The sequence below is a fragment of the Eumetopias jubatus genome, unplaced genomic scaffold, assembly GCF_037043125.1.
Source record: "Eumetopias jubatus isolate StellerSeaLion01/CBP00866 unplaced genomic scaffold, mEumJub1_p1.0 scaffold_1, whole genome shotgun sequence".
NCBI classification, from domain to species: Eukaryota; Metazoa; Chordata; class Mammalia; order Carnivora; family Otariidae; genus Eumetopias; species Eumetopias jubatus.
Window position 1 is genome coordinate 146,564,073 of NW_028274807.1, and position 24,195 is coordinate 146,588,267.

The 24,195-nt window shown below is 39.8% G+C and overlaps 1 protein-coding gene across 2 annotated transcripts in view; it reads left to right on the top strand.

The window, feature by feature from the left end:
* The window catches only part of ULK4 (unc-51 like kinase 4), a 616,362-nt gene that overhangs the window by 360,174 nt on the left and 231,993 nt on the right, over positions 1-24,195 (top strand). For both annotated transcript variants that reach the window (XM_028107191.2, XM_028107192.2), the window contains exon 32: positions 2,569-2,674. In XM_028107191.2, the coding sequence (XP_027962992.2) occupies positions 2,569-2,674 (106 nt within the window). The remainder of the gene's footprint in view (positions 1-2,568; positions 2,675-24,195) is intronic.

The following is a 24,195-nucleotide window of genomic DNA, read 5'->3' on the forward strand; positions in this document are numbered from 1 at the left end:
CTTCCGCCATCCCACGGACCCAGTCCTAGCTTCACCGCTGAAGAGCTGGCTGATTCCTGGCAAGTTACACTTCACCTCGCCAACCTCAGCGGCCTTATCTGTAGCAAGGGAGACCTGTAGCCACTTCAGTGTTTCTGTGAGGATCGGATGTGATGGTGACATAGGTTACATGCCTGGGATACGGGCCTTGGCACCCAGTGCCCCATCAGCAAACTGTCAGCACTGCCTTGTTCCTCCGCAGGCCAAGACCATCACAGAGGCCACTGCTGCCTGGGCCCCTGACCCTGTGTCAAAGGCCCTGTTGCAAGTCATCAGCTGCTGCTCTCTCTCCTTATACTGCTTTACTTGCATTTATTGAGGTGCCAATGGTGTGGACTCCTTGCTTTTATTCATGAGCCGTGGGGATTAAAAAAAAGACATCAGGACTTTTCCTAGCCTTCTGTTATAATCTTTTTACCCTGGAACTCAGTCATAGCTTTCTGGGGAGAGGGGCTGCCCTAGAGGAGCATCTAATGGGGACCCAGTATTTCGTCGGGATCATCCCTCCCCTCCGACTCTGGCCTGTGGTCTTTGAATCAAACTTGAGTTTCCCATTTGTTTTTACACCAGGCTTGTAGAGTGCCTGAGAACAACTCTGGCCCCACAGATTTACCCCCCTGTTTTCTCCCTTCATATAATCCTCTACTCTGACTTTAAGTAACCGTGCTGTTTTTCAATGCATCATTTATCCCCTGTAGGCTAATATGGTTGTGAACAGCAAGGACAAATCTTATTAAAGTTGCTAAGAGAAATGAAACAAACTAATTTGATAGAAGTTAATGGAAGTGTGTTTAACTCATTTTTATGCCTTCTCAACTGCTCTTTGCATGTATTTCATTCTTTCTGGGGGAAATGATGACCTGAGCCATAGCAGTAGCTGTCTCAGTACCCCCTGGAGAACTGCGGCATCATCTCAAGCAGGAGCAAGGACTCTGTTCCACGCTCTTCCTCCCCAACACTATGTAGGAAGCACATATCTATCTACAAGAGAGAAGAGTGCATAAGTAGAAATCTCTACTATAATTTTTACAAAGCCCTCACTTTATATTAAACAAAGGTCATAGTGTATGCATGGCTTGAAATCCAACAACAATGTTTTTGATAATGGTTAGAAAAGAAAAGGAACCATTTCTCCTGGTCTGGTTATAGGATTATTGGTCTCTTTTATTTCCTGCAGCAGATATTCAATCCTGGAGACACCCAGTAGTATAGTTGGCTGGGGCTTTTAATGATCAGAGTGCACCTTGGCTTTATGCCCCTCTGCAGACTGAGTTGTGGGCTGGCAGAGGCCTTCATTTTGCAGGGACTCTAGAACCTTCAGGGCAGGAGTCCGAGAACCTGGTTGGCCAGGGGACAGTCCTGGATTCGTAGTATTCAGGGGTAATAGGGATTTGGATAGTTGGCTTTTGTACTAAAGGAAATGCCTATATTAGCAAGTGGCACTCACCCCGTGAGTACAATGGAAAACTGAAGTATTGGCTTCACAGGGAGGCAAAAATATTACCAAGAGCATCATAGAAGAGGTACAATTAATCACAAGAAATGTGTATATTGAAGGAACAATGGATTTATCTCTAATGAAACTGCCCTGTATTTGCTGACAGGCTGGTCTTGGAACAAGGAGCAAAATGTGTTATTTTATTGAATGGGACCAAAAAAAAAAAAAAACCAAAAAGATTTATTAGCTTCTCTTTTCTTGATTAGCATAGGTTTCCTATGTATCGTTAGTTACTTTATCATGAATAACATGTTGTGTCATCTTGTGCTTATTAATCACCCTTTCCTTCCAACCAACTGTATGAATAATTAGATGAAATTGGTGGCAGACCATCGCTTCCTTATTCATCTTCTTAAACTGGTGTCAGTGGAACATTCAAACATGAACATCTACTCTTAAGTGTGTATTTCTAAAAAAAGGTAGAAATTTTTAGGCACCAGTATTTGGAAAGCAAACTCCTTGTCTCAGACCAAGGGAAGACCTAGATGGTGCGACTCGGAACGTCAAGTGGCTGGCGTTGCTGGGAGGTACACATCTGGCAACAGAGGTGCTTTAGAGCCAGATGCAGTGCTGGTGTTTTTGTAAGCTTTGGAAACCATGTGTCCATCAAGGGTCTCCTGGTCACTCTGCAGCATTTGTCACTCTGAGACATGGTAGCTTTATTTTGCGATCTCAGTCACTTTCAGGTGTGGTCTCCTCAGCTCCGTTTAGTTGATTCCTAGTCACTCTGAGTCCCCTGTCCCCCATCTAAAGCCCAGAGGGCTGTGTGGTTGTCACTCAGCTGTGGGTAGGGGACTGCATGCAGCAGCTCTGGTGCTCTGAAGCGTTCATGCTGCCTCCCAGCTGACTTAACACACTGATGGGGAGTGGGAGTGCCTTAACGCAGAAGGATCTGCTTCATTAAAGTGGAGAAAGATAATTATTTGACCTTGTGCAAAGAATGAAGGGATGGAGGTCATTTGATCATTTGTCTCTATCATGATGTAATTACAATTCTGTATAGTTATGATGGAAATTGTGATCTATTGCAGGAACATCAGGAGAACATTCTGGGTAACACCATGCAAAGTGTGATTGCATTGCTCAACAATCTGGTTGCCTGCAAAGATTCAAATATGAAGCTACTTTATGAACAAGGTAAATGCTTCTTAGAATTCATTTTGAGTCCTGATTTCTGCCTGTTTGTTATTTTCCTCATCATATGTAGCGGGGAGTCAAGAAGTGCTATTCAAAGTTGATGAATCAAAATAGATATTTAAGAATCTATAAATAATAATAATGTTATCAGCAAAAATAGGAAATGTGGTTAGATTGTGGTATTTTCTCTAAGTTCATTTATTTTCCTTTAGGGCTCAAATTTTCCTTCCTCCTATAGGCACTGTTACAGATGATAAACCAAGAAGTACAAGTGTAAGCATGGTAGTTAGACTTATTGCTGTCAATCACAATAAAAACATATTTAGTCCAAAGCATCTTGGAAAATGAGATCGGATGGGTTGAGGGTGGCTTTATGTTACATCTTATGCATACCTATAACATTAAGATTAAAAACGTTTTTAAAGACTTTATTTTTTTAGACCAGTTTTAGGTTTAAAACCACATTGAGAGGGAGGTACAGAGATTTCTCATATAACCCCTGCCCCCATTTATATTCTCCCCTTTTAATTGTCTTTTTATTGTCTCTATAGTTTTGTCTTTTCCAGAATGTCATAGTTGGAGTCCTACAGTATGTAGCTTTTTAGGATTAGTGGTTTTCACCTAGTGATATGCATTTCCGGTTCCTCCATGTCTTTTTTAAAAAAAAATTTATTTATTTATTTATTTATTTATTTATTTATTTGACACAGAGAACACTAGAGAGAGAGAGAGAGAGAGAGCAAGCACAAGTAAGGGGAGACAGGGAGAGGCAGAAACAGGCTCCATGCCAAGCAGGGAGCCCGATGTGGGGCTCGATCCCAGAACTCTGGGATCATGACCTGAGGCAAAAGCAGGTGCAACTGAGCCACCCAGGTGTGCCCCCGCCGCCCCGGTTCCTCCATGACTTTTCGTGACTTGTTAACTCATTTCTTTTCAGCACTGGATAATACTCCATTTGTCTGGATATACCACAGATTTTTTTTTTGTTTTTTTGTTTTTCTAAATCCATTCCCCAGCTGAAGGGTATCTTGGTTTCTTCTAGGCTTCATAACAAGGATGTTGTCATCTAAATTAAGTCTAGAGATACATGAGACCCCTTGGGTACATTTTTGTCAGGTGTGGCTCCTTGAATTTTGGTCCTCTCAAACTTGAAGACCTGTGAACTAAGGACACAAGTTATCTGCTCTGCCACATTTTTAGACTTAATGAGGAGACACAGAAAGAAGAACCCTCATAGAAACTCTTATTTAAAAGGCAAAACTAAAAAGGACATAGCAGTCACTGATGCATGATAATGTTGAAATCTTGGCAAACACATTTCCTGATTTCCCTTTGTTCCACAGGGGGGGAAAATATCCCTTGCTTTGAGAGTAGTTCTCCTTGCGAATGCTTCTCTATGGCTCTTGTCTCTAACTTCTGGATCATTGTTCTTTTTCCATAAAGATGGCCCATCGTTGTAGCTGAGTAGGATTCTAAGCCTGATTCCTATCTATAGACGTTTGGGACCCTACAACTTCTTTTCATTCTAAAAGGGATTATTCCTGTTCTTTTTAGTCTGAATCGGTGGTGTTTCTTACAACGTAAGTCTAGCAAAATCTTTGTTATGTTCTTATAATATTTTTTCTAGTTTTATTGGGAAATAAACATCACTGTATAAATTTAAGGCATACGGCATGCTGGTTTGGTTTGCATATGTTGTGAAATTACCACAAAAAGTTCAGCTAATATTCATCTTCTCCCATAGATAGAATAAAAAGAAATGAAAAAAATGGGTGTTTTTTTCCTTATAATGAGAACTCTTAGCATTTACTCTTAACAATTTTCCTATATATTGTATAGCAGTGTTAGCTGTAGTCATCATGTTGCATATTACATCCCTAGTACTTGTTTGCTCTTACTCCTGGGGGCTTGTACCTTTTGACCACCTTTTTCCTATTCCTCCTCTCCGCACTGTCCACCTGTAGTAACCACATACATCCATACACGTACATACACACATAGCATAACTTCTTTATCCATTTATTGGTCAGTAGATACTGAGGATGTTTTCATGTCTGGCTGTTATAAATAACGCTGCTATGAACGTGCAGGTGCAGATATTTTTTGAGTTAGTGTTTTTGTCCTATGGCTATATTCCCAGAAGTAGAATTGCTGGATCACATGATAGCTCTATTTTTTTTTTTTAAAGGATCCTCCATCTTGTTTTCCATAGTGGCTGCACCAATTTACTTTCTCACCAACAGTGCACAAGGATCCTTTTTCTCATCCATGCCCTTGTTAGCCCTTATCTTTTTGATGGTGGCCATTCTAACAGACCTAAGATGGTATCTCATTGTGGTTTTAATTTGCATTTTCTAATGACCAGTGATGTTGATCATCTTTTCACTTACCTGTTGGCCTTTTGTGTATCTTCTTTGGAGAAGTGTGTATTCAGGTCCTTTACCCATTTTTTAACTGGGTTACTTTTTTTTTGCTATTGATTTTGAATCAACAAATGATTTCTTTATGTATTTAGGATACTACTGCCTTATCAGATATGTGGTTTGCAAATGTTTTTTTCATTTCATAGGTTGTCTTTTCACTTTCTTGGTGGTTTCTTTTGCTGTACAGAAGCTTTTTAGGAGTTTTTTTTTCTACTTCTGTAAAAATGTCATTGGCAACTTCATAGGGATTGCATTGAATATATAGATGGCTTTTTGTATTTTTGCCATTTTAACGTTATTAATTCTTCCAATCCATGAACATAGGATACCTTTCCATTTCTTCCTTTCTTCTTCAATTTCTTTCATTAACATCTTGTATTTTTCAGAGTAGAGATCTTTCACTTCTTTACTTAAATTTTTATTCCTCAGCATTTTGTTGCTTTTGATGCAATTGAAATTGGAATTGATTTCTTTCTCTTTCATAAAATTCATTGTTATCATATAAAAATGCTACTGATTTTTTGTTAATTTTGTATCCTCCAACTTTACTGAATTTACTGATTACATCTAACAGTTTTTTGGTTGAGTCTTTAGAGTTTCTTTGTATAAAGTAATGTCATCTACAAGTAGAGAAAGTTTTACTTCTTTGTTTGCAATTCCTTTTACATGTCTTTGTAGTGACTTTTATTTCTTTTTCTTCCCTGATTGTTCTTGCAAGGACTTCTAGTACTGTGTTGAAGAGGAATGGTGAGAATGTGCACCCGTGTCTTTTCCTGATCTTAGAGGAAAAGCCTTCAACTTTTCACGATTGAGGATGATGTTAAACTGTAGGATTGTCATATATGGCCTTTATTATGTTGATATGTTCTTTTCATGCCTAATTTGTTAGATTTTATCATGAATGGATGTTGAATTTTATCAACTGCTTTTTCTTTGTCTATTAAGATGATCATATGATTCTTTTCATTCTATTAATGTGATGTGTCACATTGATTTTGCATATGTTGAACCATCCTTGAATCCCACTTGATCGTGGTGAATGATCCTTTTTAATGTGCTGCTGACTTTGGTTTGTTAGTGTTTTCTTGATAATTTTTGCATCTGTATTCATCAGGGATATTGGCCTTTAGTTTTCTTTCTTAGTAGTGTCCTTTTGTGGTTTTGGTAATAGGATAAATGCTGGCTTTGTAAAATGAGTTCAGGAATGTTCCCTGCTCTTTTGATTTTTTGGAAGAGTTTGAGAAGAATTGGTATTCTTCTTTAAATGTTTGGTAAAATTCACCAATGAAGCCATCTGGTCCTGGGCTTTACTTCATTGGGAGGTTTTTGCTTACTGATTCGTTATCCTTACTAGTAATCAGTCTGTTTTTTCCTGATTTTCTATTTTTTCTTCATTCAGATTTTCTATTTTTTCCTGATTCAGTATGGTAAGTTGTACATTTCTAGGAATTTTTCCATTTCTTGTAAGTTGTCTAGTTCGTTGGTGTATTGTTGGTTCATAGTAGCCTCTTAATGATCCTTTGAATTTCTGTGGTATCCATTGTAATGCCTCCTTTTTCATTTATAATTTTGTTGATTCAAGTCCTTTCTCTCTCTCTCTCTCTCTCTCTCTCTTTCTCCCTTCCTCTCTTCCTCCCTCCCTCTCTCTCTTTTGATTAACTATTAACTAAGGGTTTGTCAATTTTGTTTATCTTTTCAAAAGAACCAACTCTTAGTTTGGTTAATCTTTTCTACTGTTTTTCTCTTTTCTATTTCATTTATTTATGCTCTAATCTTTCTTCTTTGGGCTCAGTTTTTTTTTTTTTCTTTCTAATTGAAGTATAGTTGAGTTTCTGGTGTACAACATAGTGATTTGACAAGTCTATACATTATGCTGTGCTCATCACAAGTGTAGCTACTATCTGTCACCATACAATGCCATTACATTATTAGTTGGTTTGTTTTTTTTCTGTCTCCTTAAGGTATAGATTGAGGTTGTTTCTTTGGGGTCTTTCTAGCTTCTTAATGTAAGTGTTATTACTGTGAACTTCCCTCTTAGAACTACTTTTGCTACATCCCATAAATTCTGATATGTTTCTAGTTCCATTCGTCTCAAACTTTGTTTTAAATTTCACCTGTAATTTTTCTTTGACCACTGGTTGTTCAGGAGAGTGTTTAATTTCCATGTATTTGTGAATTTTCCAGTTTTCCTATTGTTAGTGATTTTTAGTTTCATGCCATTGTGATCAGAGAAGATACTTGATATTTTTTCAGTCTTTTAAAATTTGCTAAGGCTTATTTTGTGGCCTGATGCATGATCTGTCTTAGAACGTGGTCAGTGTGCATTCAAGAAGAACGTAAATTCTGCTGTTGTCAGATAAAATGCTCTGTGTATGTCTGTTAGCTCTGTTTGGTCTCTAGTGTTGTTCAAATCTGCTGTTTCCTTATGGATTGTCTGTCTGGATGATTTATCCATTGTTGAGAGTAGGGTATTAAAGTAACCAACTATTATTGTATTATTGTTATTAATCCTTTTATATCTGTTTTTGCTTTATACATTTAGGAGCTCCAATGTGTGGCATATAAATATATTTAATTTTTTACTTAAATTCAATTTAGTTAACATATACTGTATTATTAGTTTCAGGGGTTGAATTTAATTATTCATCAGTTGCATATAATACCCAGTGCTCATAACATCAAGTGCCCTCCTTAATGCCTATCACCCAATTACCCCATCCCCCCAAATTCTACCCTTCCAGCCACTCTCAGTTTGTTTTCTAGAGGTAAACATCTCTTATTTATGATTGTTATGTCTTCATCATTATGTAATGATTTTCTTTGTCTCTTTATCATTTGTAGTTGAAAATTGTCTGATATAAGTATAGCTGCTCCTGCTTTTTTTGGTTACCATTTAATTAAAATGTCCTTTTCTATCCCCTCACTCTCAGTGAAGTCTCTTGTAGCCAGCATATTGTTGGATTTTTAAAAAAATCCCTTCAGGCATTCTATGTCCTTTAATTAGATAATTTAATCTATTTCAAGTAATTATTGACAGGTAGGGACTTACTGTTGCTACTCTGTTGTTTCTGGTTATCTTATAGATTCATTGTTCTTTGTTTCTTTTCCTGCTTTTTATGAGTTTTGATGTCTTTTGCCATCCCTGTGCTTTGACTTCTTTATCATGTTATTTGTGTAAGTATTATAGGTTGTTTCCTTGTGGTTATCATAAGGTTTACATAAGATATTTCAAACTTGTAACACCCTATTTTAAGCTGATAACAACTTCAGTAGAATTTTTAAACTTGACAGTTTTACTTCTGTCAGGTTATTGCTGTTACTTTTATGTGTTTTTTATATTGTGTAATTAATAACAGATTATTGTAGTTATTTTTAATACATTAGTTTTTTTATACTTGTGAACTAGAGTTGTAAGTGATTTACCACTATTACCATATTGCAGAATCTAACTATGACTATATACTTAAACCATTACCAGTGGGATTTATACTATCTTTTTATATTTTTATTATGGTATTTTACTTTTACTTCCACTCAAAGAACTTCCTTTAGCATTTCTTGTAAGGCAGTTCTGATGGTAATGAACTCCTTTTGTTTGTTTAGGAAAGTCCTTATTCCTCCATTTCTGAAAGACAACTTCATGGGGTATAGAATTCTTGGTTGACAGTTATTCTCTTTCAGTATTTTAAATATGTCATCCCATTCTCTCCTTGCCTGAAAGTTTCTGTTGAGAAATTTGTCAGTAGTCTTGTGGGGGTTCCCTTGTATGTAACTTCCTTCTTTTCTCTTGCTGTTTTTTAAATTCTTTCTTTGTTTTTGGCTTTTGACAATTTAATTATAATGTGTCCCTGTAACCCTGTTCAGGTTCAACCTATTTGGGGTCCTTTGGGCCTCAGACATGGAGATGTTCATTTTTCTCTCCAGCTTCTTGATGTTTTCGGCCATTGTTGCTTTAAGTATACTTTCTGTTCCTTTCTCTTCTCATTCTGGAATCTCCATAATGTGGATATTGTTTCCTTTCATATTGTCCCCATAATTCATATAGGCTTTTTCACTCTTCCCGTTGCTTTTTCCTTTTGCTTTTATGACTGTGTAATTACCATGTCCTATACTCCAGGGCACTGGTTCTTTCTTCTGTATTGCTGGGTCCACTCTGGAAACTCTATTGAATTCATCAGTTTAGTTATTGTATTTTTCAATCTAGGATTTCTGTTTGTTTTTTTTGATGGTTGCTATTTCCTTGTTGAACTTCTTGTTTTGTTCATGCATTGTTTTCCTAATTCATTTACTTGTCTGTGTTTTCTTATGGTTCACTAAACTTCCTTGAAAGGATTATTATGAATTCTTTGTCTGATAGTTCATAGATCTCCATTTTGGGGGGCCAGTTATTGGAGCTTTATTAGTTTCCTTTGGTGTTGTCATATTTACCTGACTTTTCATGATCCTGATTCTTTGGGTCGATATCCACACATTTCAGTAATCAATATCCTTGAGTTTACAACTTTGCAGAGATGATTCTTCACCAGTTAGCTCAGTTTGGGCTTCTGGGTGTGTCTGCTGGTAATGACCTTGAGCAGGTGGGATGGGCTATTTTGGTCTCTTTTGTGGTAAGGCAGCTGTTTGTCCTTTGAAGACAGGGATGGAGATGTGCCACTGGCACAGAACAGTTGGGTAGGACTGCTGGCTCCATTCCCTACCTGAGTGAGGCTGTAGGATGGGCTCCTTGGTTGGTTGGATTCTCTGATTAGGCTTGCTAGGTGGTCAAGACTGGGGACTTTATTCAGTAGTAGACTGGGGCTATGAATTAGCTTGCCTGTCCTGGCAAGGCAGTAGGATGGCACCCAGCACCTGTATAACTCATCATTTGGGAATCTGAATTAGGTCAAGGTGTATACTGAATTCCCTGGTCAGGTGAGGCCGCCAGTTTTGCTCTGCAGGTGTGGGAAACCATGGGCTGTGCTCTTTGTTCATGTGCCACCGTACATTACATTTTTGAATGGGCTATAAAATTTCCTGTGTGCTCTTGTTAGGTACCCTGGTCGGATTGGCTGAAGGCTATATTCAGCAATCAGCAGGGCTGTGGATTAGATTTCCTGTCTGGGCACAGTAGGAGAAGTGGCTCCAAAGCTGGTAAAGCTCTTTGTTGTCTTAAGTCAAGCCAACTTACACCCCAAGTGCTCTGACTGAACAGGGCCACTGGCTTTGCTCTGCAAACTTTTGGCTCTGCTTGCCCATCTCTTGGCTCAAGTGCCATCAGGCTGCACAGCTTCTAGGATTTGTCACTAGCCCTTCTGGTCAGATGGGGCCAAATGACACTCCCACAGTGGGTGGAGCTATGTCGCTGCTCCCTTGCCTGAACAGGATGTGAAGGGGCCATGCCAGGCTACTCTCAATTCCAACAGCCTCTCCAGTTGAGAGGGGTCAGGAATGACCCTCAGCCTTGGCTGCAAATGAATTCCCCTGCTTGTGTGTAGTACAGGAATGCTCCATACCCAGTTCTGGCTTTGCTCTTTGGGTGATCAGCTCTGCCTGCTCACCTGCCTATTGGCTCAAGTACCACTGGTCCACGCTGCTTCCAGTTGGCACCAGCCCTACTGGTCAGATTGTGTTGGAAGTCACTCTCCATAGCAGGTAAGGCTATGACTCAGCTTCTTGCCTGGGCATGGCAAACTGGGTACTAGGGATAGCAAAACTTGTTTGAGGATCCAAATCAGGCAGATCTGTACCCCGCCCTGAGTTCCCTGGTCATAGTGCACCCCCAACCTGAATCTACGATGAGCAAAGCCATTCATTGAGATTACTACTTGGGCACCTCGGGTGTAAGCTCAGTCTGCCAAAATCCCTGTGCTGGATGTTGCAAGCCCCTTCCTGCTTCACTGTTAGTCAAACTTCCCATGGTGGAGCCCCACAGATTCCCCTTGCAATCCCTGTGGTGCAAGATCAGACTAGGCGCTCCTGCATAGCAACCCACAATGTTAGGGGGCTGTTGGTTGTCCCCGCAGGTTCTTTTTTCCCACTGAAGGAATTGAAGGCTCAGAGGGACCTTTCCCTGTGGTGCTACACTGGCCTGGGGGAGGGGCAATATGCTCAACATGTAGCTGCTTCTCTTACTCTTCTTCTTTTTATTATGTTCAGTTAGCCACTGTATAGTACATAATTAGTCCTTGATGCACTGTTCAATGATTCGTTAGTTAAGTATAACACCCAGTGCACATGCCTTCCTCAATACCCATCACCCTGTTACGCCCTCCCTCTGCCCTCTTCCTCTCTGAAACCCCGAGATTGTTTCTCGGGGTCCATAGTCACTCATGGTTCATCTCCCTCTCTGATTTCTCTCCCTTTGGATTTCCCTCCCTTCCCCTATGGTCCTCCATGCTATTGCTTATGTCAAACAGAGAAAGACAATTCTCTTACTCTTCTAATGCAGTCTGTCTCAGTCTCTTTGAAACAGGGGTGTGCTTCAGCCTCACCTCTGTGTTCTAGGATTCTCTCTGAATTAGTGGTGTCTTGTTCCTAAACAGCTGTCACTTGTTGTGAGGGGAGCAAAGTCCGGAACAATCTGTATCACCATCTTAGTGACGTCACTCGGTTTCCTGTAAATCTTACTACTATTTGTTCCCTTAAACCAAAAGCCCACCCATGAATCCCTTCAAAGCATTTTAACTTGGACTGAGAATTAGGATACTGTGAAACAGTGACCATAGGATTCTTAGTAGCCCTGTTGGCTGGTTGAGAGAGGGAGTAAGGAGTCAGATGTCTGAAATTGAGATTAGAGAGGTTGCAGCTACTGGCTCGTGAAAGCATGGAATTCCAGGGCTGAGGCAGGATGAAGGACAAAATGCTAGAGGACAGGAAATTAGGGAATTGAGAGATCAGGCATGGAAGGATTGTTTATGAGGTGATCTTGATGGCTACAGAGATTTTGTGTTCAGTGGACTGTTCGAGCTGGAGCAGCTGAAGAAGCACAGGCAGATTTACCACCAAGCTAATGAAGCTTAAGTGTCGTTACAGAGGGGCAATTTTACACTCATAATTTTTTCTTCTTCTTAAAGTCTGTCCCCACCCCCAACCAGATAAGCTTCAATTCTCGTGGTATCTGGCCCCATTCCAGGTTTTGTGGGGTGAACTGGAATCACAAAAGTAATTATGGCAAGAGCAGTGTTAGTTAATGGTAATAGTATTAATAACGTTAGTGTTAATATTGCGCTCAGGGGATAAGCGGGAGTGATTTAGTGGTTTGAGGGTGATAGCAATTGGGAGAGAGGAAGCAGGTGGTAGAGACTGTTGATCTGAGGTTTAGTGAGCTGTAGCCTGGTGGCTGGCTGCTTACTTTTACAAATCAAGTTTTGTTGGAACATAGACATGTCCATTCATTTACGCGCATCTTTGGCTGGTTTTGTTGTATAATGGCACTGTCCATAGTTGAGATACAGACTGCATGGCCCATAAAGTCTGAAATATTTGCCATATGGCCCTTTGAGAAAAACGTTTGCCAACCTTTGGCCCAGAAGCAGCTGTATGGAACAAAACAACCCCACCCAGATACGTATAGAAAGAGGTGGACAATTTGGGAGATTTTGCTGATGACTCTGTGTTCCAAATGTCACAATGGAAGGGGCTCAGGGGTTGAGAATGGGTAGGCTGTTGCCTTTGAAAGATGATGTGCAAAACTGTCTTTGTGTTTGGACTTCAGGAGATGGTGGATGAATGACTTGGGATCATGAGCTGCTTGTGGCAGCTGAAGTAGAGATAGTGGGCATGATGACCCCACATGGTCTTAAGGCTGAGGAGGGATGTCAGGCAGCAAGGAAGACAGGGTGAGGAAGGGTAGTGAATTCTAGGAGTACAGACTTTGGGACCTCCTTGCTGGCCCCTGCTAGTGGAGGATAGAAAGGAGGGGAAGAGAGGAGGCTCCTGTGGCCTGCAGAACAGTCTGCTTCCCATCTCTGGAGATGAGCACCAGGTCTGATTTTCCGTCATGCTCTGCTGCTTTCCAAACTCCTTGGCTACTAAATGTGTGGGTTGATTTTTCTGGGGCTGGGTAAAGACCCGATGCATGTTTGCAAACCCAGAGCGTATTAAGATTCATTGGAGTGTGGCCACGTGAAGAGTCATTGACGACCTGCCACCGCACAGCCTTGAATGTATGTGGTTGGTTTGAATGAAATCTTCTTGTTAATCTTTATTTCGGATTGGTTCTGGCTCAGTTACTGGTTTATATATTTATTACAATTCACGCAAAATTAAATTCCCTCTTCTGAACATAGAGCTGTTTCTAACATTGATACTTTAAAAATCACCTTCATCTAAGTGAACTAGAAGTTAGATGAAGAAATGATTATTCTTGTTTTCAAGTGCCTCATAACGGCACTGTATTGGGCCAGTGGCAGCTGAGTTTCATCCACAGACTGTGCACTAACAATGGGGAGAGACCTCGGGGCGGGGGGTGGTCTGCTCCAGCCACGCTCTCTTGTATCAGCGCTCTGATGGTACAAAGCATGCAGAACAACAGGGACATCGATGATTCTGAGTTGAAAAATGAGAAGAGTCCTCCTCCAAATGGGAAGAGCTTTTCAGAAAAATGAAACCAACTAATTTTACTTACATATTCCTTTTTATGCCCAAATAAAGGCAATAGGTGAGAAACTCCGCATCAGAAGTCCCCAAGAGCACTTGTACAGAGTGCACGATGGAGTTTTAAGTGATAAAGCATGTGATGTAATGAGATTGGCAGCATTTTTTTTCTTTCTTAGTGGTATATAAAATAATGTGTTTCTTCTGATCGGTGGCATCTTTGACTCAATGAAGTATGTTGCAGTATGGTGTCCGCTGCTTGGTAGGCCTTTCACAGAGCACACTAACTCTGTTAAGCACAGTCACTGACATATCACCCGCATGCAACGGCATTACGTCATTTAGGTTTTTTGCTGAAACATTTTCATTTATAAATGAACCATTTAGGGAGAGAATTATAAAACAAAAGAAGACCTTTTGTTTACATTTGAAAAATATCAGAGTTATTAACATTTTAAAACTGGCTGCTGGCTTGTCCCTGTGCAATGACCTTTCAATAATGGATATTAATTTTAGCTGAGTTTTACCAGCAGAGCTGTCAGAAAAATGTATTTACATGACACACTGCAGCAGCCAAAAAACTGTAGCACCTTGAAAGAGGCATTTAAAGAAATTACGTTTGTCTCCTTTGGTTTATGGTGTGTCAGAAATCAAAATACTCATTTCTTACTAGGTTTATTAAACTCCCGGAATTGGTGTTTACTTAAGAAACCAGGAAATCACTGAGCGTTGTTTGGACTTTGAAAGTGTAGTTGATAACTGTCTTAGATTCTTTTACTTTTATGACTAAGATTCAAAATAATGCTGTACAGTAGAGGTTGGCAAACATTTCCTGCAAAGGACCAGATAGCAAATACTGTAGGCCTGTAGGCCCTATGGTCTTTGTCATTACTACTCAGTACTGTTAATATAGCAAGAAAGCAGCCATCAGGAATCCAGAAATGAATGGACATGATCTTGTTTCAATAAAAATTTGTTTCCAAAATTAGGTGGCCAGCCCACTGGCCATGGTTTGCCAACTTCTGTTATACAGTAACTAACTCAAACTTTCTCAGAACTACTCTTAAATCTTTACAAGTCAACATATTTATAACATTTAGTTATTAAGAAATAACAGCAAAAAAAGAAATAACAGAAAATTACATATAAATTAATAAGTTAAGGAAGAGCCTGCTGCCATTATAATAGTATGAAGGTATATGAAGAAAAGCAGAAATTTGCCCTAAGGTTTTGATCTAAAAATGATAATAAATTTTATTGTGTCAATTAGCCTTTGTTAGATAATAAACCACACCAAAGCTAAGTCTCTTAAAATAAGTCACTTATTTTCTCCCCATTCTGTGGGTTGGAAGCATGGGCTGTGCTCTCTTGTATGCCTGGATCCTCAGTGGGGGCCTCTCATCTTCGAGGGGCGTTCCCTCGGCCTTCCTGACATGGCAGCCACATTCAAGAAGAACCTGCACAGAGGTTGCAAAGCCCCTTAGAAATCTTATGCCCCTTCCGTCACATGCTGTTGGTTGAGGGAAATTGCTAAGCCACGCTGGTTCAAGAGGTGAGAAAAGAGGTTCCAACCCTTGATAATAGGAGCTGCAAGGAATACATGGCCATCATTAATCTAGTTCAGTTACCTAGACATTTAGAACCAGAACTTGACACGCACCATAACCGGGGCACTTGGGGTCGGCAACTATTCTATAAAAGAGCCAGGTAGTACATATTTTAGGCTTTGTGGCCACAGCCTCTGTGGCGGCTACTCATTTCCACTCTTAGAGCGCCAAAACAACCATACACCATACATAAAGCAATGCATGTGACTGTTTCAATAAAAATTTATTTACAAAAACAGGCATTTGACTGCCCCAATCTAGTTCATTCAGTCTTTTAACAGACAGGTGTGTGCCGGGGGCCTGGTTCTAGGGTAAGGAATACAGCAATGAACAAAACTGATAAATATCTCTGCCTTCCTGAAACTTATGTTCTGGTGGAGAAAATAAACAAAAATTAATGACGAAGAGGTTTATGTTAGAGAACATTAGATGTTATGTGGTAATAAGTACTGAGGACAAAATCAAGGAAGAAGAGAGGATAGGATGTGTCTGGATGGGTGTGGGAAAGAAACCCTACCTTGGGTAGCCAAGGAAGGCCTCATCACCTTGAAGGTGATTGTTAAGTAAAAACGTGAAAGAAGTGAAGAAGCGAGTCCCACAGGTAACTGGGGGTCGGCGGGCAGGTTGAACAAGCAAGTGCGTGGCCGGCCGGTGGGGGAATCGCCGGGAGGTGGGCGTGGCTGCAGTACAGGGAACACTGGCAAGAGCAATAGGAAGAGTCAGCAGAACTGGTTGGAACATTCAGGGTGCACAGGGCCATTATTTTTGTCAAAAGCTATTGAAAGCTTTAAAATCATCTGGAAACTTGTGGCTAGACTGAAGTTCAGATTTTGTTGTTTTTTAGGCTGTTATTTATTAGAGAGAGAGTGCACGAGCGAGTGAGTGAGCAGAAAGGGCAGAAGGAGAGGGAGAAGCTGACTCCCGCTGAGCAGGGAGCCTGATGCGGGGCTCGATCCCAGGACCCTGGAATGATGACCTGAGCCGAAGGCAGACGCTTAACTGACTGAGCCATCCAGGGGCCCCTGCAGTTCAGTTTTAATGGAGCACTAGGTAATTGGTTGGTAGCCTACCTACCTTACTTACCTTGGCTAACTTGTAAAGGTCAGACCAGTGTTTTAGGTGAAGCTAATGATAATCTGGATTGGAAAAATCCTGCAGTGACTCAGCAGCTACCTGGGGCTGGCATCTCTTATTGGCTGTCACCTTGAGATATTTCTGTGTGAATGGCTCTGGCATTAGAAAGCCCTTTTTTTGCACAGAGCAGCACACTTCACCTTTGAAAAATTCTATTTGTTAGGAAGGATTTCTTTATATTGAGCTGAAACTGGCTTCTCTTTTGATTCTACCCTACTTGATCCTGGTTTCCCCCTTTGGAGCTACTTAGACAACATTTTGTTATTTCGGTTCCCTGCAGGGGGAATAAAGTACCTTGCCGTATTACGTGAGCAAGTAGACTTTAGATTACAGTGATATCACAATTTGTGTTTTATAATACCTTACTGTTTAAGATGCCAGAAATATGCTCTTGATTTTTTTTTCAGCTGTTAAGAGACCTATTTCTTTCTTTCCTACCCTGTGTAGCTATTTATAGTACCCCTTGTTAACATATCTCTCAAAGTGCCTGGTGTTCCTTGATTTTGACATTTATTTTACTTCATCCATTATTGAGAATTTATTCAGTTATACCAGTTTATTCTAGATGGTATTTATTTTCAAGTTCTACTGGCTGTTGTCAGATTACAAACCACCCCATAAATCAGTGCATTAAAACAAAAATCCTATTATTTTGACTCTTGTGTCTGGAGGTTGGCTGGGGCTCTTGTGTCTGGGCTAAGCTGTGAAAACTTAACATGAACAGATTGCCTAAGTAGGATCAGCTCTAATGGACCCTGATGAAGTTGGGGTCTTCTACAGTTCTCTTTAGTTCTGGATGCAGTCCAGCTGATCCCTCAATGCATTCATGGGCATGGTCAGTGCTGCAAAAATAAGCATGTTACTCTTTCAGGACACAAAGGTCCCAGTGTGACTCCCTGACTGCTGAGGACCTAATTTCCTCAGTGGCCCAAGCATTTCACCTCAGTTTTCTGAACCCCCATCTTTCTAAATGCCCTGTTGTACCTAACAGCAGTTTCTGTGCCCTCATGCCTAGCAATCCCATGATGTGGGAGGAAAGACTGGTTTTAAGGATTGATGTGTTAAAGTTTCTCAAGTTGGTTCTAGGAAATATTTGACTCTTCTGTATTTAGTGAAATTTTTGTTGTTTAAAGTGTAGTTTTAAAAATTGAGATCAAATTCATATGCCATAAAATTCAACATTTAAAAATTCCCAATTTGGTGGTTTTAGTGTAGTCACAAGGTGTACAACTATATTCACTGTTTAGTTCCAGAACAGTGTCATGACTTCAAAAAATCCCCAAAATCAAAAACCAAAACAAACCCCGTGTTTCCCTTCCAATCATCCAATCATTTCCATTTACTTCTTCCCCAGCCCCTGGAAACCACCAGTGTACTTTCTGTCTCTGTGGATTTGCTTATTCTGGACATTTCATATAAATGTAATCATACAATATGTGGTCTTTGTGTTTGACTTCTTTCACTTAATATACAAATTTTAATGTTTAAAAAGGCACAAATTTTAGTTTAAAATATTGCTAATCAACTTGTGTATGTTTAAATAACATTTTCATTACATATTTGAATTTTTCTTCTTACTATCTTGATATCACTAAAACTTTGCATTAAAAAATTGCCCCATTTGCTCCCAAAATATTTAAACATGTCTACATAAATCTGAAGTAAATTCCTATGTGAGGAATAGGTTTAATTCAGTAGCTTTTCTCTATTAGAAATTATTCTCATTTTAAATGAGTAAGATAGCATTGTATGAGTGAAAAGAGTGCTCTCAAAAAAAGTTGAACTTTAACTGAGCATAGAATGGGCATTGCTCAAATTGCCATGAAATTATTCATTAGGACAATGTTACCAAACTTAAGAGTAGTAAAAGGTGGATGCCAGATGGGCTTTTCTTTTCTCAAAGATGCTTTGACAACTCTTTTCTGTTAAGCTAATATTTGGATAAAGACAGACTTGTAATGAAACTTGGAGACAACAAAGATTCCCAACTTAAATCTTAGGATATATCTTTTTCTTGGACTAGAACACACCACAGCCTTAGTTTTCAAAGCTGCATGTGGGGATGAGGTAAAACTAAGTCTCTGGAGGGGCGTCTGGGTGGCTCAGTCAGTTGAGCCTCAGACTCTTGATTTCAGCGCGGGTCATGATCTCAGGGTCCTGGGATCCAGCCCCATGTCAGGTTGCATTCAGCAGAGTCTGCTTGTTCCTCCCCCTCTGCTCCTCTCCCCACTCACTTGCTCTCTCTCTAAAATAAATAAACTCTTAAAAAAAACCTAAGTATCTGGGAAATCTTTAATTGAGCTCAGTCTATATAGGATAGTATTTTCTTTTAGTGGAATCCTGAGGTATGTCACAAGGTTCTCTTTCAGCTTATGTTGAGACAAAGTATATCTTGTCTTGCCACTCATACTAATCAACAGTTTACTATGCTTAATCAGTGGAAAAGTCAGTATTCTCCCCTTTCCCCCATTTCCTTGGTTTCCTACTTATAAAGTGGCTGTACTAATATTTATCTAGGTACTCTGCAGGCGAATGAATTGTTAGAGACTTTTGAAACCCCTCAGGAAAGATGCTATAGTTAACCAAACATTCCCTAACAGGAAAGCTATAAAAGGAATTCTTTATATGTAAATGTCCATATCTATAAATTTCCAATGATAAATTCAAGCATACAATTAGACCTAGGTTCTAACAGAAAACTCTAAAAAATACTGATCTGTGAAGGCAGGATTATGGGGAGTGGTTTCAGGATATAGAAGTTAATTAGGCGAACTCAAGCTTGGACTCTTGGTCTTTGCTTCTTGAGGGCAGGTCTGCCTATGAGGTGTGGCCAGTCTTCTGTCTTACCATGTTATTTATATGTCCTACTCTCAGAGGGAGTATATTATTTGAGTTTTTCTTCCATGAAATGAAAAATCTAGAGATCTGAAATTCCATCATCCTATTCTGGCCTCACAGTGGGACCATGAAATTGGTTTTCTCATTGATAAAGTAGAGCTTAAGTCTTCTTTGCAGGGTTGGGAAGATTTAAATGAGATCATGTATGTAAAGCACTTGACAAAATAATGGAGTTCCAACAAATAGTACCTATTATTACTACTACTATTTTGGTGTCGTGCTTGGTTAATAACTGCTTGCTAGAAGAATTGCAGATTTGACTTTTTTTAGGACCTTCTGAAAGTTTCTGGATAAAGTAGCAGGGAAAGAAAAACCCACTTAATTTTGCTTCCACATCCCAAGTCCACGTAAAACAGAAGCCCAACTTCATCTTCAGTGGGGAAAAAAAAAAAAACCTGCCAAACTTCAAGCTGAAACCTTTGTGGTATACCTGCCAAATACCATGAATTCTGTACAAAGATGAGCAGTATACACTTCCTTCAGACTTTGAACAAGGCACTTATATTCTCCAAATAAGTGCCACAACCCTGAAAGACATATCTAGTAAGTCCTTGACTGGAGTGACAAGATGCAGGTCAGCCAGATGGTGGTGTCCCTAAAAGGATAACTGTTCAGAACCACAGGGGCATTAGGGAACCTATGGGAAGTAGAGGGCTGCAGGGGAGACCGTGCTCAAGTACCATCTCTGAACTTGCCTTCCAGCTGAAGGCAGCAACCTCAGGAAATGTGTTAAGGAGGGACTTTGGCAGGAATTCATGTCTGAATTGGCGTAGCCATGGCCACACTGGTCTCTTGAATGTTAAAGAGATACATCTGGAAGCTGCACACTGATTCTACTCATGCTGGCCACACTGCTGGCCTTGTCCCTGTCCCTCTCCATATTTCTTGAGCAGGTACCTGTTCTTTTTCGAAGCTGAGTAGCCATCAGGAAGGAACCATCCATAAAAACTGGAAGAAGGAAACCTATGTGAAAAGGAGAGAAAGGACCAACATTTCAAGAGAAACAGAAGAAGAATCCACATTTTCTAAGTCTGAGAGATGTAGACAGGCTCACTCTAGATGAAGGAGCTCAAGGAGAGATGCAGGAGCTCAGAGGAGACATGAGACAGAGAGGGAAATGGACAGCAAACTGGGAGAGCTTGGGAAGAAATGGAAGAAGGGAACTTTATATTGTGACATTGGAAATTACCTGTCACAGACATGAAAGCCACACCAAAAGCTGCAAAAAACCGAGTCAGCACAACTGAAGGTATCATCAGGGGGCAAATAGACTTCAGGAAGTCACACAACAACACAAAAGAAAACAGTGATTTAAAAATACAAATAGAGGCAATGAGCAATATCCTTGGCAAAGAAGATAGAACATAATAAGGATGATTGGTGCTCTTAAAAAAGAGGCCTGAGCAAATTGAACAGATAAATACTTTAAAATAGTAGAAAATGCTCCATAAATAAGTCAGTGTGCAGATTAAAAAGGCGTGTCATATCCTAGAAAAAATGATGCAAAGTGACCCATCCTGGTGGCAGTATTAACCATCAAGAACAGAGAAAAGGTTATTTGTGTGTCTTTTTTTATATGACTATCCTAATGGTGTGAAGTGATAGCTCATATGGTATTCACATGCATTTCCCTAATGGTTAATGATGTTGAACATCCTTTCATGGGCTTATTGACTATTCTTTGGCAAAATGTCTATGAGGATTGTCTATTTTATTAATGAATTGTAGGAATTCTTTTGCTCTAAATTTTAGAATTTCAGAGGTGCCTGGGTGGCTCAGTTGGTTAAGTGCCTGCCTTTGGCTCAGGTCATGATCCCAGGGTCCTGGGATCGAGCCCCACATCAGGCTCCCTGCTCAGTGGGGAGTCTGCTTCTCCCTCTCCCTCTGTCCCTCTCCCCCCTGCTTGTGTGCTCTCTCTCTCTCTCTCAAATAAATAAAATCTTAGAAAAATAAATTTTAAGATTTCAAATGTTTTAATTGCATTGTTGCCTACTAGGGATTTCAGAGGTGGTTTGTCCGGGACTCGCCTTGGGAACAGGGGGATATTGGAGTAGAAGATAAGAGAATTCTCTAACCTATTTTTTGTAGAGCAACAGCCAGAATGATCATTTCAGGGGGCAAATCTTATATTGCTCCCTATACTAACTTTATGCTGTTTTTAGGAGCAAGAATGGAATCATTAATGTAGCTATTCCATCTACTTCGTCTCAAGCCACGTTTCCCTCTGCTGTCTGTGCTTTGGCCTCATTCACCATATCTCATGCTTCTTTCTACCCTGTGCCTTTTCCGCCTTCCCATGTACCATTTCCTATCCTTCTCCCCTCCGGACTGCCTTCAGAGCTCAGTTCAAACACCATTTCCTCAAGGAATCTTTCCCTGATACCCCATTTTCTCCTCTGTGGTGCTTTTCACAGCTTTAATTAAAATACTAATTAGGCAGTTAATTGCTCAATGTCCCAGTCCTCTGCTAGAAGGACATCCCCACGAAGTCCAGTACCTGCCTGTTCCATTCACAATGGACTCCCCTGCACAGTTCGTGGGGCATGGAGGTTGCTCAGTAAATATGCGCTCACTGAATGAATGATGGTGGATCACCCAGCATTGGGCTCATATTCCATTTCTAGAATAAGTGCTTCGAGTCTCTGCACTCTGCTCACGAGCTCAGCCACAGAATGTCCAACTGCTGACCTCATCTGTAGTGATGCGCTTTGTATCTTCCCTCCACGCATATTTACATAAGACGATGTGCGCCGGATTCTCTTAAGGCCACCAAACTGAATAAAATTTGAGCTGCTGACTGATTTTTCTTCAGTTCTCACCTAGTTCCTCACCTTTGGGATCCAGCTGGCTGATCTCCCAGGGGCAGATCCTGTCACCTTGGAGCACGCTGAAAGTCAGTGCCAGAGGCTGAGACCATAATCTTGAGCTTAGCAGAGCAATTTTGGGGAGCTAAAAACTTAGAAGCAGTGATCTCATTTTTGCATCTTTTCTTGTATTTGATTTTAAAATAAGGAAAACTAGGTGTTAGCTAGATAGAACTGTCCACTTATCTTTCAGGTTTCTTTGAGATAGAAGGACCTGTGCACCATTACTCCCCTTCCCAAGAATGTCCTCACCAGCCCTCAATTAGGCTTTTTAATGTCAGAAATACTCGGAAATATCAAAGCCATATTATCACGTATCAAAAAAGTTTTTTCCAGTGAAAGGAAAAAAGACATTTAACAGGCTTTTTGATTAAATCAGATTAAAAACATGTTAAATAGGAGGGAGGGACATATAATAGAAGGTGTGAATCTATAGGCCTCCTCTAAATATTTCAAAGAGCTACTGAAAGGTTTTTGAAACACTCTTCAAAAAAAAAAAAAAGATATAAACCCATTATTTAGGGGAGAATTTGAGAAGTTAGCATGCAAGTAAAAGAGGGTTACATAGTATGACAATTGAAATAGCTGGGTTTCAATCCTGAGTCTACAACTTATCTGGGAGATACTTTGGGTCCTAATATCTTTAGGAGAATGGTACCTATTTCATATGTTTGTTTTGAGGATTGAATGATAATATATGTAAAACTTTCATGTATAATTAATAAAATTAGCATAAGTATTTAAGAGTACTGAAAATAGCTAAGTGGTCCTCACATGGGACTGTATAAGCAGATCATTGGAAGGAGAGAAGTGAAGCTCAGGATAAATTGTTTGATTTTAAGACAGCATCAACCATTTTAAATGAGTTAAACTTGACCACTTCAAGCCAAATGTTAACCAAAATAAACGTATTGATAATAATACATTAATAATAGGAGACCTGAACACTCCACTCTTAGCAGTAGACAGATCATCTAATCAGAAAATCAACAAAGAAACAAGAGCTTTGAATGACACACTGGACCAGGTGGACCTCATAGATACATACAGAACATTCCACTCTAAAACAACAGAATACTCATTCTTCTCGAGTGAACATGGAACTTTCTCCAGAATAGACCACATACTGGGTCACAAATCAGGTCTCAACCAATACTGAAAGACTTGAGATTATTCCCTGCATATTCTCAGACCACAATACTTTGAAACTCAATCACAAGAAAAAATTTGGAAGAAATTCAAACACTTGGAAGCTAAAGACCATCCTGCTTAAGAATGTTTGGGTCAACCAGGAAATCAAACAAGAACTTAAACAATTCATGGAAACCAATGAGAATGAAAACACATCTGTCCATAACCTATGGGATACTGCAAAGGCGGTCCTAAGGGGGAAATACATAGCCATCCAAGCCTCACTCAAAAAAAAGAAAAAAAAAAAATCCCAAATTCACCAACTAACAGTACACCTTAAAGACCTGGAGAAAAAACAACAAATGATGCCTAAGCCACGCACGAGAAGAGAAATAATTAAGATTAGAGCAGAGATCAATGAATTAGAAACCAGAAATACAGTAGAGCAGATCAATGAAGCTAGACACTGGTTCCTTGAAAGAATTAATAAGATCGATAAACCACTGGCCAGACTTATTGAAAAGAAAAGAGAAAGGACCCAAATTAATAAAATTATGAACGAAAGGGGAGAGATCACGACTAACACCAAAGAAATAGAAACAATTATCAGAAATTACTATCAACAACTATATGCCAATAAATTAAGCAACCTGGAAGAAATGGATGCCTTCCTGGAAACCTATAAACTACCAAGACTGAAACAGGAAGAAATTGATAACCTGAATAGGCCAATAACCAGTAACAAGATTGAAGCAGTGATCAAAAACCTCCCAAAAAACGAGTCCAGTACCTGATGGATTCCCTGGTGAATTCTACCAAACATTCAAAGAAGAAATAATAGCTATTCTCCTGAAGCTGTTTCAAAAAATAGAAACGGAAGGAAAACTTTC